The sequence below is a fragment of the Typopeltis vanoorti genome, chromosome 13 (assembly GCF_054136105.1).
Source record: "Typopeltis vanoorti isolate ZY-2024b chromosome 13, IOZ_Tvanoo_1.0, whole genome shotgun sequence".
Classification (NCBI taxonomy): Eukaryota; Metazoa; Arthropoda; class Arachnida; order Uropygi; family Thelyphonidae; genus Typopeltis; species Typopeltis vanoorti.
The window spans coordinates 41,861,846-41,880,326 of NC_143561.1; the positions used below are offsets into that span (position 1 = coordinate 41,861,846).

General features: G+C 35.4%; 2 protein-coding genes across 6 annotated transcripts in view; one reads left to right on the plus strand and one right to left on the minus strand.

Annotated features, from left to right (window-relative positions):
* Positions 1-15,348, minus strand: part of LOC150100086 (ragulator complex protein LAMTOR1-like) — a 73,808-nt gene extending 58,460 nt beyond the window's left edge. For both annotated transcript variants that reach the window (XM_090402541.1, XM_090402540.1), the window contains exons 1-2: positions 15,099-15,348; positions 6,418-6,491 (exon numbers count right to left, since the gene is read on the minus strand). In XM_090402541.1, coding sequence (XP_090258667.1) covers positions 6,418-6,491; positions 15,099-15,140 — 116 coding nt within the window. In that variant the 5' untranslated portion in view covers positions 15,141-15,348. The remainder of the gene's footprint in view (positions 1-6,417; positions 6,492-15,098) is intronic.
* Positions 14,334-18,481, plus strand: part of AsnRS-m (asparagine--tRNA ligase, mitochondrial) — a 202,884-nt gene continuing 198,736 nt past the window's right edge. For 2 of the 4 annotated variants that reach the window (XM_090402537.1, XM_090402539.1), the window contains exon 1: positions 14,334-14,417. In XM_090402537.1, the coding sequence (XP_090258663.1) occupies positions 14,412-14,417 (6 nt within the window). In that variant the 5' untranslated portion in view covers positions 14,334-14,411. Of the gene's footprint in view, positions 14,418-15,581; positions 15,761-18,481 lie in introns of those variants that run through there. The other 2 variants (XM_090402536.1, XM_090402538.1) reach the window with 2 other exon arrangements.

The window sequence follows — 18,481 nt, forward strand, 5'->3', positions numbered from 1 at the left end:
GAATGACTTCAAACAATGCTCATGATAGGAAGGTGACTGAACCAAAAGAAATAGTTGAGCTGCAGAGTGATAATTTTGCAAAGATGTATCATCCAGGTGGTGATTTACAGTTGATGCATATCAACATTGAGGTAGATGAACAGGAGGTGTTCAGCATATTAAAAAATATGAATGTGAACACAGTAACGGGACTGGATGACATATCAGTCCATGTACTACATGAAAATGCCAGAGTCCCCTTTCCTTCATGCTTATACGGTGATCAGAATACATTATGAAAAATTATGGAGACAACTACCGTGTTAGAGCAAAACTTTAGTTTAATATAAACCAAAATGAACACTTGACGTTTCGACCTTCATATCAAGGTCTTCATCTGGAGCATACACATATATACAAAGAAACAAGTTGCACTACAATCTACATAGTTTGCTAAAGTTACTGACCAACCATTACAACAATTATTGGCCTGACCTCTGGTGAAAAAAAAAAAAAAACGTTACTACATCAAAGCTAGAGTCCTATTATTATCTATTGGGTTACAAAATTAAATAGGGCTGGAGAGCAACATGTTTACATATATATAAACTATGTAAGTATACATATAAATTCCAACCAACTGGTATGGAATAGTTTCCAATAAAAGCTGAAAATTGCTTCAAGTCCTAACGTCAAGGTATGCTGAAAACTAAGTAGGCTGAATATGTGCCATCCAAATTCTTGGAATTTTTATGCACCATTACATGACACCTCCAAGGAGCCCAAAACTCACCGAGAGAGAGAAGGCACCCACTCTACAACTCTCCGTCTCCACCACTTAATCCACCAACTACAATGAACTAACTACTATCATCATCATCTGCACCAGTGCTTCCCAAACTTCTGGATGTCAGGGCCCCCCCTTTGCAAAAATTAAAATATTTCATGGCCCCCCTCGAAAAAAAATCGTAATAGAGATATTATTATAATATTTATTGTATTTATATTCAATACAAAACGTACACAGCGAACATTGCAAAAATCAAATGCATATATTACATTTGATTTTTTGCCTCTTACCGTTTGGTTCTGAAGATGATGTGGGCTGTTCTGGTAAAATATGAAATACTGTCCTTTTTTTTTTTTGAGTCTGTTTCTGCTTCTTCTGATTGTTCTCGGGATTTTTTTTTTATTTTTTATCAGCCACTTATCCATCTCAGGGTTAAATTTTTTAACGTAAAATAGAACAAATAATATCACCACTTACCGATACTGGCACACCACAGACTGATAACACGAAATTAGTGAATATTACCTGAATAAGGGAATCCCCGAACCAGGAACATTTTTCTCTTTTGTGACTTTTCTCCCTTTATGGTAATTAAGCTAACGCGAAACAGACAGCAAAGGCAGGGTATTAAAACGTGCATATGATTGGTGAGGTATTAACAAAAGATAGCGCAACAGAAAGATAAAAGCATAGCTGACAATTGAGTTGAAATGCTAACTCTCTTCAACCGAATTCCATATGTGAAACTGCCATAACATTCATTATTCAACCGAATATATATATATATATATATTACTTAGTTTTAATACTTTTACGAATTTTAACACATTCTGTTGAATTTTATTACTGCCTTCGGAAACCTAACTCACACACATCTAATTAATAACAATAGTTTTTAGTTAGATACTGTGTTTGCCCATGTGCAACATATGGTTTTGTTTCAGTCTATACAACATAGTTTCTGTATGAGGAGACATGTGATTCATTAATTAGTGTGTTTTTATCCCAGTTGTCTCTAATTGCACTATTTGTTGAGAAATATATTACACAGACTCCTCATACCTTATTCACTGGCATAATAAAAGTACTTGTTTTTATTGCCTCTGCAGTATAGTGGCTGTTAGGGAGGGCATGTTGTTTACCACTGCAAGCAAGTTACTATCTCCTCACATGAACTTTTTCATGTTGTGAAGTATATGCAAAACTTTTATTGGTAACAGAAAACTAGCTCAGATGACAGTGATAATATAAAATGAGTTTTCATATGTATATAAAGTCAATATCAACAGTCCCTGATTACGAATGCGTGATGAAAGGGACAGAAAGATTTGGAGCTTCCCTGGAGAGCATTCGAAGTAAATACAATTAACCACTGCTTTGAAATGAAACATATGAATAAGCAATATTTACTAATATTCATTAAGCGCCGAAATACGCAGGAAGCAAAGTTTGTGAACCAACACCAATGCGTGAATTTTTCCATTAAAATATAAAAAATAACAAAAAAGAAATAATAAATAATAAAAGTTAAATACGTTTCTTTTAAAATAAAAAAATCTACTTAGTCTTAAAACATTTTAAATTTGTTTTCATTATTTCACGCCCCCCCCCCTCAACAAAATCTATGCTAACCACACGGCCAACTAGCCAAGCTAAAAAAAAAAATTAACATTTTTGTTTAGTCTTCTTTACTTTAATAAAGAATGAAACAATTAAAATCACAGAAATGCGCATCTTTCCAAAACACAATAAAATGACAAGATGAAAACTACCAATATTAACATGAGCTGTCCAAATTCATAGTACACATTGTAGAACTGTGCAAAATACGCTGCACTTTCTCAGAGAGTGCAAGAAGCAAATACAGTATATAAGCTATAACAATGTTACAGATTGAAAACTGGTTATAAATCAAATTGGCTTATAATGAGTGTCACATGTATAAGACTCTAAAGAAATACCCCACCCCCAAAGCAGAGTAATTTACTCTGCTTTTGGGAAGAGGGTTAGTAGGTACCCTCCAGTCTTCACAGTCATGATGCCCCCCCCCCCCATACACACAGTATCATATTCTTATCTGCCCATTCCTGAATTCTGTTTCTGACCAACTTTTCCAATACCTTTATCTTCTTTGCACATTCTCTATGTAATAATACACACACAAACACACACATTATCCTAATATATATTGGGAAATATATAATGAAAAGCTGAAAAACACTGAAATGATTACAAGGGGTGATACAAAAGTAAGCCTCCTATTTTTTTCTCAGAAAACATAATTTATTTTAACAATTGCTTTTAGGAAGATTAATCTTTCACATTCTGTCAACGTCTTATCTTTCAACAAAGTCTCAGTTATTCTCTATACACTTCTACCAATGTTGAATGAGATGCTGATCATGCAAGTCTATGCTCCAACATTAGTGCTCCAAGAACAGCTTGTTTCAGCTCCTAATTGTCTTCAAAAAATGTCATCCCTCAGATTGCATCTTCAAAGGACCAAATAGGTGGTTGCCAGAGGGTGCTGCTAGATCCAGTCTGTGGGAAGAATGGGGAAAATCAGTCAAGCCAAATGTTGCAATTGCATACCTTGTGCAATAAACTGGTGTGAAGTCAAGTTTGAACACTATTAAAAAGTGTCTGACCCTACCTATAACTGTACTCACATTAATAGTATTATCTCCAAACACATTTAGCAGGCTGGTATGAATTTTCATCAGACTCCTAGAGTAAGAAATTCAATCCTTGCTCTTTGCTTTCTACAGGAATCTATAATAGCTGCCATTTTGAACTACTTGTGTGCTGCATTCATGTCACTGATCATCGCTATAATTAAACTAGCCACTACTACTACTACTGACTATTAAGTGATGTGTAAAACTTTCTGCAATACTAAAATTGAAAGCAAAAAGAATAAGTGACACTGCTTTTGTATCACTCATCAAACATATATTGATACAGCTGTAATCTCTAGTTAAATAATGTTTTACAAGAGTTGAACCAGTACAGGAGTAGAATTTAATTATAAGCAGTACAAACCAGTCAGGAGCTAAGGAATTAGTATTCAGTATACTCAAAGTACCATAGAACTGTTGTATTATTACTAGTTGAATCACGGTAGTACAGTAGTTACTGCCGAAATTATTTTGTGGAATTATCTGGCTACAGATCATATTTCAAATTTTTGGAATAACACTGCTACCTAAAAAGCAAGGCTGAGACACACTCAGCCTTGCTTTTTTATATGACCAATAAACTGCAGATTTTATTAGGAGAGGTATCCACTATTGCTCAGAAAGCATAGCAGTGAAAGTATGACACTGATACAGAGTTAGATTATTGAAAATGTCACGTCAAAAAATTTAATTAGTTTTCATTAAAAAAAAATTGCATTTCTCAGAAACACAGCAACTTAACATATCTGAAAAAATAAATCAGAAAAGATTAAAATGCTGCTGAATCAAAAAAAACTAACTACAGAACTAGTTTATTTCTGTTTTTGCAATTTTAATAATTATAATGAAATTGCAAAGCAGAAATAAACTTATTTGAAAATTTTATTTTCATCAAGACAAGTTTTTGTAGGGACTACTCTTAGGGATACTATAATACTAGACAGCCAGAAGAATAGAAGAATGTTATAGTTTTAAGAGGAACTTTTCTAGGCCTTTTATTTCAGCATTCCCCCAAGTTACTCTATCTTTCTGACACAAGCAAGTAGGGTTTCTTTTTCTTCTTCTGGAAATTCAAGATTTTAACCTTCCATTAAAAAAAAAAAAAAAAAAAAAAAACTGACTACAGAACTAGCATTACTCCAGCCATTATTGAAAATGTCAAAAAATGTTTAAAAAAATTATTGAAACAAGTACATGTCAAAAAATGTACTTGTTTTCATTTAAAAAAAAAAATTGCATTTCTCAAAAACACCGCAACTTAACATATCTGAAAACAAAAACCAAAAAATCAGAAAAGATTAAAATGCTGCTGAATAAAAAAAAAGATAAGGTTATTAACCTTGCATCTAAAAAAAAAAAAACTGACTACAGAACTAGTTTATTTTTTTTTTGTAATTTTAATAATTATAATAAAATTGCAAAAAATCACAAGATGGCAGCAATTGTTTGCTGTACTCTCTTGTCTCAATGTTTCTAAAAATCATCAACAGTTGTGACTAGTGATGGCTAAGACTGGAGACCAGCTGTCCACCTATTTCAAAAGTTAGTTATGCTTAAAAGAGCTCTGACTACTTCCTTTGAAAAAAAAAAAAAAAAGTTTTTTTCATACTTACACTATAAAAATACATTATGTATTTCAGGTATTATTTTGAAGAAATGCAGGTTGCAATTTATTTATGTCAAACCAGAATTCATTTGTAGTGGTTATACTGCATGCAAGTCAAATTATCTTGGACAGGGATATAAATGTAATTTTTAAAAACATTTTTCTGAGTGATGGTGTTGGCAGTGGTTGGAAAGCCTCGCCTTCAATCAAATCCATAAGCAATGAGTCAATAGTAGTGTCAATTATGCATTTGCCAACAGGTATTACCAGTATGCTAATATAGTGCATTGACCTTAAGTAAATTCTGTATTTCTCTGATATGAGCTGTAGTTGAAATTCTGGTAGTATGCAGCACCAAGTTAATGTCAACCTTGCATTGTGCATGATGAAAAGAATAGGTGATCACAACACTATAGAAGTGGCAGCACCATTTCGATGAAACATGCATGGTGTGTATGTGTGTGGATTCAGAATAAGCACCATGCAGAGAAAACTAAATACAGCTTAGGATAGGAACCCCTCCCCCTCATATTTATGATCATACTTTTATCTGCTGTTTGGCTGGGAAGGTTGAATATATAGTATAAAATGGCATATAGCAGAGATGTACAATTTCAAATCTTAGATCATGCAATCATTTTTATTCCAATTAAGTTGTTTATTATGTTCATACTGGGCTACATTTTGAACATTGCGCACATCTTGTGAGAGCTTGCTAGACTTTGTAACATGTTCCTTCCGCTTTGAGCAGTTGGGCACATTTTTACCCATATCTAAAATGACATGTCAATTCCAAGTCTTTTTTTTTTTTGGTAAAATTTTCATGTAAAAACTAGTATTTGTGAATTGTCTTCATAGGGTACTTGCACCTTTAGAAACACATATGTTAAACAGTTACAGAATTTCTCTTAATTATTGCAGAATATATAACCAGGAAGCAAAAAGTCTTTTCCCTTTTAACATAACTTTGGTTTCTCTAAAAAAAAAAAAAAATAAATAAATAAAAAAAAACAGATGTAATGATTTATTGTGTACCAACATACAAACTGGAAATACAAGACGAGTTGTTGCATCCCTCCCTATGGGTATGTAATGGATGACCCAATGTGTTATGGCCAGCATGAATGTGATAATACAAATATCTAAAATCTCTCTCTCTACTTAGCCAAAATTTAGTTTTGTAGACCATAACTATTCATTTCAATAGGTGATTGTTATAGCTATTAACAATATCACAAAGAAAAAAAAAAAAAAAAAAAAAAATATATATATATATATATATATAATCTTGTATTATCGTGAACTGATCATATATTATGCAATTCGTAATTTTTTTTTAATGAATATGAGACCAGAATTCTTACCTATAAGATGGCCTACTCCCAGAATTACTGACAGGGTTACCCAAAAGAGTAGTCCTTTCATTGGGTTCACCACTCTAAAGAAAAAATTAAAACAGTTATCTTCTGATATAATCATCATATATAAAGCATATCAGCAGTTATACTGCACTTATCTAACTAAAACTGCATAATCCATAAAGCTTCCTAGTAAGAAAAAATAGTCTAAAATCTGGAAACTTTTGCTTCCAATCACATAAAAAAAAATGGCAGTAAACCTGCCTGTAATATGGAAACTACTCAAAATTTCATATGATCCTATCGGTAGTGATCAGAAATTTTTGCTCAATTTGTTTAAAAAAAACTACTAGAGAGCACAAAAAAACTCTGGAATAAAAAGTTGCCTGATTGTTATATTAGTGCATTAAAGAGAAAGTTTCCATAGTGGCTGCTGTACACGTATTGCTCAGATGAGTAATTTTTAGTAGATATTAGCAATATTGTTATATATAATTGGGGTATTTTGTTTCATTTTGACTGTTGGTAAATGGTGTTGTTTAGTCAACTATTATTATGCGATATTCTTTCAAAAATGTTCTTTGTTATGGCACCGATGCATATGAGAAAAATGGCAACCGACATTGATGTTGACAGATATCAACGTGTGGGATTTAGTGCAATGTAGCTTGTGTTTAACGTATATGTTGCTGAGAGTGAATGGTTTGTGGCATGATAGGAAGAATATTTGTCGGAAATGCTTTGTAAGCAAGTATAAGAAATGCGAGCCATGTCAGAAGCAAAAGAATGAATGACATATTATGGATATAAGGCAGGAATGTCAAAGTGTGTGGAGAATTTAGTGAAAGCAGTGAATGATAATGCATGAAATATGAATGAGAGTTTGAAGAAAGTGGTTGAAAGTAATAATGTGGATGACGAGATCCCAGCACGGAAAGAAATTGCACGCTTATGCAGACTCCTTCACAGGACAAAACTTGAGTGTGAGCGAATGGAGGAATGACGTGTGTGGGTGGGATATGAGGACGGATTGAGGAAATGCAATTTGCAAAACCTTGTGAATAGGAGGAAGAGAGGAGATATGATTGAGACATTTAAGTTGGTAAAGGGTTGTTACAAAATTAATGTGGGACAAATTTTTCATAGAAGGGATAGAATAAAGATACCTGGAAGCTGTATAAAAAGGCTGTGAGCAGGGACATAAGAAGTAGGTTCTTTGCATGGAGAGTGGTTGGTGAGTGGAATACGTTGCCCTGACACTGTGGTGAATGCAAATACAGTGAATGAATTTAAAGCAAGATTTGATGAGCTTTTGTATGTAACAGTGTTTGCCTTCCATGATGAGTCTTGACTGCAAGGAGGTGTTAATAATAATGTAGCAATGTTTCAGTAGACATTTCCAAAACATATTTTTGGAAGATATATATAATGACACCACTTATCTAATATTACATCCAGATGAATTAATAAAATTCCTGATTATGCAAAAGGTGGAATTTTTTTTTTTTTAATGAGAAGGATATCAACAAGTTGTATAACTGTATGGGACATCAATCAGATGACATCTGCACTAGTGTGTAGAGATCTGGCTGCTAGATATCTGAGAGATCAGGAGATTCTAGAGCATGCAACTAAGAATGGAATGTTGACTATGATGACAGATTGAAGTAAGAGACTGCAGAGTTTAGCAGATGCAATATGCCTGGTGCTACTACATCAAAATAGCAGATAGTAGTGAAATTATTACTTCAGCCAATTATGGAAGATGCTATCAACACTCTCAGGTGGGGTAATAATTTTGCCATCTCTCCTTAGACAAGTACCTGTTCTGAAATCATGACTATAGTTGCAGATACCATGACATGGTATTTGCGGTTTATCTTCCACAGTAGCTAACAATATGGCTTCTTTTTAATGCACTATTGCACTATCAAAATTCAATTCATTTTGATAAATTATGAAGCAACTACTATGTTAGGAATAACTACTTTAATTTCCCAACTTTTCAATCTTCATTTTAAGGTGATCATCTACAGTAACAAGCTACATTAAAATTCAAATAACAGTATGCCAAATTGACAATGTTTGTAGCAGAATAACAATTGATCAAATTAAAGTTTGCTTACACTTGGATAAAGGATTAAACAAGAAAAGAATTTCTTGGCATCTTTAATTTAATTTATAACCAAGTGAAAAAACTTTCAACAACTACTGCTAATCCAGAGTATTTTAAAAATAATCAGATATACCTTTTTACTACTTGTGTATACAAAACATATGTGCATTATTTCAACACTGTTATTTTTCTAGGTCTGGTTCCCACTGTTGATGTTTTATAATGTTAATCTTCAGGTGTTTCTTGCTTCCTGGGGAGTATGTTTTCAACAGCATAATTGTTCGATTGTCAACAGCATATTGGATTATGGCAATGATGCAGGACATTGACATGCAGAAGGATTACACAGTGCCACTATATAAAACTGTGATGAGGCCACACATGCACTTACTATGCAAAGATTTGGTCACCTGGTTTTCAAAGGAATATTGGGAAGGGTCTAGAGATGATTGACTAAGATGGTTTCTGGTCTCTGGAACGTTGAATACCGAATAAAAAGTGCGCTGTCTAGAGAATGGGGGGGGGATATGATTGAAACATAAGTTGGTAAGGATTTGGTGCATTACCACATTAATCTGGTAATGCACCAGATTAATGTGGATAAGATCTTCCATAGAGTAAGAAAACAAGTAGTTCTTTCTGCATGGAGAGCAGTGAGTGGGTGGGTGACCGGAATGCATCATCTGACACTTTGGAGATGGTGAATGTACTTAAGGAATGAAGTATACTGCATGCTGGCCAAGGTCCAGAGACAGTCTTAGTCGTTCGCCTTTGGAATCTCTAATACTTTCTTATCACCCAATATATAACCAGATATGTACATAAATACAAATGTGGCTTGACAAATATGAGAAGACAGTGAGGGAATGAATGGGAAGCAGTGAATGAGTAGAATATGTTGCAGGAGGTGGAAGGTGAGCTCCCTAAAACTGAATGTGTTTAAAGCAAGATATGATGTATTGCAGTCTATAGAATTTGTTCTCCAGTGATGATTTTCTGACTCTATGGAGGCCTCAAACATACATCATATACATTCTTTATAAATGTCATTAGGTTATTTTCATTGCCTAGGTGCAAGACCACTATCATGCTTTTTTTATGGGAGTCTGAAGTGTCTTGAAAAAGATCCATGTTTGGTCTCTAGAGAAGAGCTTCTAGATTATCTTAAAGCTCACTCGTTGCTTTGAAAAATGTGCATATGGTACTTTAGTGTAGTTGTAGCTACATTTTATGGATAGGATTCATATTAAAAAAACAAATCTAAGGTGACTGTTGACTGGGTTTCAAGATAAGAGGGCTTCTATTAAAATTGCTAATGCCTGAAGAGTTAGTATGTTCATTTGCAAAAGCAAAAACTAATCATGAAAACTGTTACATTTTGGTAACCTCCACTGAGTCAACACTCATCATGGGAGGTACACTCAACCAGTAACATCCTATCATAATGAACTTTGAAATTATTCATGCTCTCTGCATTCACAATGCACTCAGGTGATGCATTCCCCTCATGAACTCTGCATGTAAAAAATCCTTACACACCCTTCTTCACCTGACCTTTATACTTCTAGGGATGGCATCTTGTGCCTCCTATCCAACTGTTCATTCATTTTATAATTCCTTTTGTACTAATCTGGTAAAATCCCTTAACCAACTTGAAGGTCTCTATCATATCTTCTCTTTCCCCCTTATCCATGAAACTGTAATCTTCTCTCAATCACTGCATAATCAACACAGTCCTGATATCACTTTGGTCATTTGTCTTTGTATATAATAGTGTTTCCACGTCACAATAAAAACTAAGTGATCAAATTTAAGCACAACAGTCCTTTTTAGGTCTGACCAATGCCTTATACAGAGGCATCACGTTATCTCTACATGTCAATGTACATAGCAGTAACACAATGTGTATCTTATAACAGCAACACGTGCAATGGGCCCCTTGGAACTTTCACTGTCTACCATCATCTCAAGATCCCAAATCTCATTCCCTTCCTGAATCACAGTCACACCAATACATTACGTAACCTTATATCTTTATACCCCCAAAGTGAGGCAATGCATGTAATAATTCTATCTAACTTTGCATCATTAACATTTTATGATCCTCAGTTATTCCACATGAAATATTAACAAATAAGTTAAATAGTAGAGGTCCAAGAACAGAACTCTGAGGTAAGCCACTGATCATCTAAAATGTTCTTAAAACATACAAAGATGGACAACTACAGTATGTCAGTAATGATGGCTGAGGATATTATCTCCGCTGTCCAATTAAGCATGATGTAGGTTGAAATCATACTCCGACATGGATGCACGTGAACATTTTTAGGTAACAAATTTGCCACCTGATAAGGTCTAGGATCTTGATTTCCAGATTATCTAGCCCTTAGCCTACTCACAATACTAATGTTCTATAAATTTACAACCTTTCATGAACAGAATTCACATTAAAAAAATTGTATTCCACTAGGCTAGTGAAAGGAGCTCATTTGAGGCTATTTGGTGTGAGATTGAGACTGGCAGAATAAAATATACAGTTGGGTGCTGGTATAGACCAGGTGATGGAATAGATGGTGGAGATAGTATGCATAAGGAAATTGATGAAATGAGTGGAAGGAGGGTAATTATTATGGGGGATTTCAACTATGGTAACATTGATTGGAAGGAGGAGAGGACACATGTGAGGAAGGAAAAGGATTTTATTCAATTATTAAGGGATAACTATCTGAGACAGCATGTAACTGAAAATACTAGGGGTGTGAGAGTGCTTGACCTGGTAATATCATCTGAGAATTTGACTGAAATGAATATGACCATGTTGCCACCTATTGGTGAGAGTGATCATAAGGTCATGACCTGGGAGGTGGCTAAAGGTGTGGAATTTTCGATTAAGACAGGGTATATGTGGAATTACCGTGCTGGCAAGTATGACAGGCTTAGGAGATTGCTTGGATCAGTGCCATGGCATGTACAACTGCAAGGGCTGGACGTCGATAGAGCATGGGAAGTAGTCAGGGAGCATTTACAGGAGGTTATGGCTGATTGTATACCTAAGGTCCGAATAGTAAAACAAGTAGGGGTTAAATGGATGAATAACACCATTAAGCTTGAGCTGCAAAAAAAGAAACAACTGTGGAGGGAATTTAAAGAAAGGGGTGACCTGCAGGCACATGAACGGTATAAAGTGCAGGCCAGAAATGTAACGAGTGTGGTAAAAAAAGCAAAAGCAGATTATGAAAGGAAACTAGCTATGCAAGCAAAAGAGAATCCCAAACAGTTCTTTCAATATGCTGCAAGCAAGAAAAAAACTGTACACGGCAAAATAATTTTAAGGAATGACGATGGTAAGGAGGTCACTGAATCAGTCGATATAGTGGAGTTACTGAACGCGCACTTTGCAAAAGCATATCATCCAGGTGGCGACATTGAAAAAATGAAGGAACCATTAGTTTATATGGGAATAGTGATGAATGAAGTGGAGGTGAATAGTCTATTACAGAACCTTAATGTGAATACATCTGTGGGATTGGATGGTATACCAGCACGGGTCTTGCGTGAAGCAGCTAAGGAATTATCAGTGCCCTTGACCATGTTGTTTAATCTGAGTCTCAGGTCTGGTTTAGTCCTGAAGGCATGAAAAGAGGGGAAAATAGTTTCACTGCATAAAGGAGGATCCAAGACTATGGTTGCAAATTACCGACCGATCAGCATATCAGGAGTTGTTGTCAAGGTCTTGGAGAAAGTAGTCAAGAGAAAAATACAGGAATGGATTGATGAAAATGAGATACTGTACAGGGGACAGCATGGCTTTGTAAAGGGTAGATCATGCCTGAGTAACTTGCTCAAGTTTTATAACAAGGTGACGGCTGAACTGGATAAGGGAAATGGCTTTACAGTGATACTGCTGGACCTGGAAAAGGCGTTTGACAGGATACCACATGGAATACTAATCCGTAAACTACAACATATGGGAATGGATATAGGGTTGGTGAAATGGATAGGTGGTTGGTTGATGGAGAGATATCAAAGAGTAGTTTATTCAGGAGTAGAGTCCAAAAGACGGCCTGCGACTAGTGGTGTGCCGCAGGGTTCTGTTCTTGGACCACAGCTGTTTAATCTGTTCATTAACGATATAGGGAAGGATCTAAGTGGAACAATTCATTTGTTCGCTGATGATGCAAAGTTGGGTAGGGCAATAGTGAATGCGGAAGATGTCAAAGTCTTGCAGGATGACTTAGATAGATTGGAGTTCTGGGCTAAGGAGAATGGATGTCAATTTAATGTGACAAAATGTAAGGTTATGCATTTTGGGGTGAAAAGATTAGCAGCAGTATACCACATTGGTGGAACTGTACTCCAAGAGATTGATGAGGCCAGGGACTTGGAAGTGTTGGTGGATAGGGAGATGAAGTTTAGGGGGCACATTGCAAAAGTAGCTAAATCAGCTCATCAACTAACTTGGTTGTTGAAAAATACCTTGACGAGCAGAGACAAGCAAGTTATTGTACCTCTGTACCGAGCCTTGATAAGACCTCATCTCGACTACTGTGCCAAGATTTGGTCACCTCGGTTCCTTCTTGATGGGGAGGAGGTGGAGAGGATCCAGAGGCGAGTGACTAAGATGATAACAGGTCTATGGAATGAACCATATGAGAACAGGTTGAAGATTTGTGGGTTGCAGAAACTAGTTGATAGGCGGAAAAGGGGAGATATAATTGAGACATTCAAATTGCTAAAGGGATTCTATAGGATTAATTCAGAGGATATTTTTGAGATCAGGACTGGTGGTGGGAGAACTAGGGGACACCTATGGAAGCTGGGCAAGAGTGTGGTTAGCAGGAGTGTTAGAGCTGGGTTCTTTACTTTTAGAGTGGTAAATGAGTGGAATAAGCTGCCAGAGTCTGTTGTGGGTGCTATGATGGTGAACGAGTTCAAGGCAAGGTATGATAGATACTGTGAGAATGTAATAGCATAGTTGTGTGGACATGATGTTTAGGGCATCCCTTAATGAGTCTGAAGACTCCTGGGGTCGCCCGAAATAATAATAATAATAATAGGCAGGGAGGAAACTGGACTTATGTGATTGATACTTAGATGCTAATTATCCCTTATGTTTTTTTCTTTAATGGCAAGAATTAAATGGCAAGAGATATATGTGCACATGAATATTCTTACCCTTATGCCTATGAAGATGCCTTAATGGTGGAGGCAAAATATTAGCTTAATCATTAAATAAAATTTAGTTTATTATTATTATCTATAGATATTCTTTCTATTAAACAAAATCATGAAATGTGAATCAGAGGTTTAAGCTATCTGGACTTTAAGCTGTAACAAAAGTTATTATTGTGATATTTGTGATATGTAAAATGTGCAATACACTGATGTGGCATAAGATTTTATATGTTCAGAATAATTTTTTGATGATAATTACTTTTCTGCTTTTTTTTTAACAAAGTACCTTTATTTTTTAACATTTATATATTAATATGACAAAAGATAATTTTCTTACTGTAACAGAGGACCAATAAAAAATGTCATTATTATCACACAATTACTTGACTGCACGTGCTATCTATCTGGTAAATACAATGCCATGATAAGTTCTGATACAAGATAATGATGATATTTAGATATATACAACACAACTAAAGATTTTCTTTAGTATAAAGAAAACCTTTAGTTGTTGTGGCACTCTATGCAACAAGTAATTTGTATACACATTAATGATCTTATGATGCAACCTGTAAAGACCACATAAGGATGAATATGATTTCTGTTAAATAAAAATGGATAATTATTATTTCTTAAACTATTCTGATGAAACATATCAATCAGAATATTCATTCTGGACATACAGGAAAAAATTATGATATAGTGCTGCATGAAGGTAAGAAAAAAATTGTTGATTTGATTTCTAATTTATGTATACTAGTTATTTTTATGGTTTCAGTTGGCCCAAGTTTTGGTTTGCTTTCAGTGAGTTAAAGCAACAAACTATCACCAAAAATGTCACAATGATCCAATACATTTTTAAACCTGGGATAATAGTTCATCTCATTGAAGGACTGTAGAAATATTCCCTTGTATATAAACTTTAGTATGAATGATCAACTTATCGATTGCTGTTTTCGAGACATGTTAGTTACCTCCGGTAGGTTTGCTTTAAGAATCATAACTGACAATGCAGACTGTATAAAAATAAATACACGAAGCACTATATTTACAATTTTAAGTAATGAATATAATGGGCAAGTAAAATTTTGGGGATAAGGAATGTTAGTCATTACCATGGAACATAATTTCTGAACTAATCAAAGGAAATATATATATCTTGTCTATTTCCTCGGTTTGTATTTATCAATAATATGGGATTTTGCTGAGTAGAATTCAAAATAAAGTTATTAAAAAACAGTGAAAAAGCAAGCCGGTACGATATACCTGGGAACCCTACTAGGCTTTAACAGATAACTCATTAATTTTTTTTTTCCTCCCTCCTTATTGATATGCACGTCGAGTATTTTCTATATACCATCTAAAATTATCCTAAACATACAGGATACCATTTTACCTGGGATATCTTGTCATCATCACTGCTGAAACAACAACCCATTGTATTTATTTAAATAATGTTTAAAAGCACCTTGCGAAAATGATCATTGCATTCATCCTTCCGAGTATTTAAAATAATACAGGTTACAAAGTAAAAATGTTTCCCCTGTATGTCTATAGTGTTTATCTTCTTCTTTCTGTGTTATTCCACTAAAAAACAACAGCGATAAGCTATACATTAGCATACAGTATTACCATACAGCACTAAAACGTACTCATGGATTTGTCATATGACTGATGCAGGACTGAGCAGGTTCGCATTTTTGCGAATATATTTCAATAAATATAGAAGTCTATCTACCAACTTTAAACATAATATAAAATTTCTTCATGCATTATAGATAAAAATTACAATCTTTTATCAATTCTATATGACCAAAAAAAAAAAGTATTTCTTTCGTGACTGCTGTGCGTATAATCATGGTGGTTGGGAGTCATGTGTTGCCGGCATTTGTTAATCGAAACTTCATTTGTTGTAGATATCTTCTAGTTCATGGAAAGAATTCGATTGAAAAAATGAAAATGTGTAGTGTTAGACTTTCTCATGACAAAAACATTTCGCATTTCCGAGTAAAAGATGTTCTTTCAATGAAACCTTTTAACCGGCACATAGCTGTGCAGGTAATTTTTACTGCTAGTGAAAGTGAGCACTTCACGTTTCAAATTTCGTATTAGAATTAAGCATTTTGTATTTATTTGTCTGTTGTGAGCAGGGATAATCGAAGTTGTATTTAAGAGAGTTGTTATACATGCAGGCAGAGTGCAATACAAGTTTTTTTTTTTTTTAATATGAAATCAAATTAACATCACTAAGTTCTGGTAATGTAATGATAGCTTTCAGTAGTGAATAATCCATGGGCACTTGTTTTTAAATTGGGAAACCCAATTATGAGTTGGTTTCCTCTGTTCCACTATTAATTGTATTGACGTTCATGGATACATGAATTTTAATTTTTTCTTGTATTCATTTGTAGTAAAATAATGATCGTGTATTACTATCAGCGATGTGTCACAGGTAAATCAAAAGTTATCCATGCAGTTTTATTATGTTGAATTTTTTTTTTTTTTTGAAAAGACTAACAGAAAAGGTCGAGTAGCCTTCCCAAATCTGATTTTTCATTTATTATCATCAGACTTCTATGGAGTCAAATGACTCTTCGTGGGAAGTCCCACTATCTCCACATTCACAACAGTCTCAGGCAATGCATTCAAAATATTCACCATTCTCTATGCAAAAAATCTGCTCCTCATACCTTTCTTATACAGCTTCCAAAACTATGCACTTTGCAATATGGAACTGACATTGCCCATTTAGCCAGTGCATTCAAGTCTTCTTTGAACCAGCTTCATTTCTGATTGTTCTCCCCCAACTTTGCATCATCTGCAAACAACTGAATATCACCATTCAGACCCTACCTGATATCATTAACATATAAGTTGATGTTAATGTATATATAACATATATGGGATATTGCTCCTCCATTTACAAATTGCTGATATCAGACAGCCAATACCTTATCCAACATACTAACCTACTATCCAGCTCTATACTTTCCATAATCACCAGCTTATCATGTGGCAATCTATCAAAAGACTTTTCAAAATCTAAATATACCACTGTGTATATGTCACCTTTATTCAAAGCTTTGGTCACCGTGTTATAACAAGTAAGCAGATTATTATTATTATTATTATTATTATTATTCAGGCCTCCATGGAGTCAAAAGACTCATCGTGGGAGGTCCTTCCTAAGAACATAAAGTCTGTCAAGATTCATCAAGGGGAGGTCCTTCTTAAGAAACACAAAGTCTATCATACCACTCCTTAAACTCATTGACCGTTCTCGCTCTCACCTACATCAAGCAATGCATTCCACGGTTCAACCGCCCTCCATGCAAAGAAACCACTCCTCAACCTCTTGCTCACAGTTTCCTTTCGTAACTTCTAGGGATGGCCTCTTGTCATCCCTCCTTCCCGCTGTTCAACCAAGCAAAAGAACTCCCCAGGGTCAACCCTGTAACCACCTCTCAACAGTTTAAAAGTCTCAATCATATCACTTCTCCTTCTTCTATCCACCAAACTGCAATCCACATTCCATCAGCCAATCCTCATAACTATCCTTGTACAGTCCTAAAACCATCTTTGTCATCCATCTTTGTATCTTTTCCACAGTTAATTTATCCCCCTTCAAATCCTGGGGACCAAATCTGAGAACAGTAGTCCAAGTGTGGTCTGATCAGAGACTTATACAATGGAATGATAACCCTCTTATCTCTGCAGGTCAGTGTCCTTCTCATAATTGCAACAATCCTCTGTGTTACGTTCACCACCTTTGCAATATGTCCCCTAAACTTCAGGTTTCTATCAATCGTCAACCCCAGATCTCTTGTCTCCCCTACTTCCTCCAGTATAACTCCTCCCATAGAGTATGCAGCATCCCATCGATGTTTCCCAAACCTCAAGACCTTACATTTTGCTGCATTAAACTGACACCCCCATTCATTTGCCCACTATCTAGCTTATTCAAATCCTCTTGCAGGGCTACCACATCTGCACTATTACTAATAATCCTTCCCAGCTTCGCATCATCCGCAAACAACTGAATATCCCCTTGCGATCCGCTGGCAATGTCATTGATATAAAGGTTAAACAATATAGGTCCTAGTATTGAGCCCTGTGGGACCCCACTTGTAACCCTCTGTCTCCTTGAAACTGCTCCACCATACACAACTCTCTGATACCTATCAGACAGCCAATCCTGAATCCAGTTGACCAATCTGACATCCAGACCCATGTGCTGCAACTTAAATATCAGCTTATTATGTGGCACCCTGTCAAATGCCTTTGCTAAGTTTAAGAAAATTGCAGTATATGCCTTTCCCTCATATAATGTTCTTGTAACTTTATTATAAAAGGCTAGCATATTGCTAAAACAAGAGCGCCCTTTCACAAATCCATGTTGACATGGATTTGTGAAAGATAAGATTACGGATAACATTACCCTCATCTGCCCAATGCTGTATACGGTCCTCACTACTTTCTCCAAGATCTTAACTACTACTGATGACACACAGACTGGTCTATAATTAGACACTTCCAGTCTGTTACCACCCTTATGCAATGGCACTATCTTACCTTCCTTCCATTCCCTGGGCACCTTTGCCGAAGCCAGACTTTCATTGAAAAGCCAGGTTAAAGGCACTGTCAGTTCCCTAGTACATTCTCTCAAAACTCGTGGTGAAATACCATCCAGTCCCAAAGCTTTACTGACATCCAGAGTACTCAGTATCTGAAAAACACTCTCCTCCTGTACCTTTAAACCTCGAACCAGCCCTATCCCTC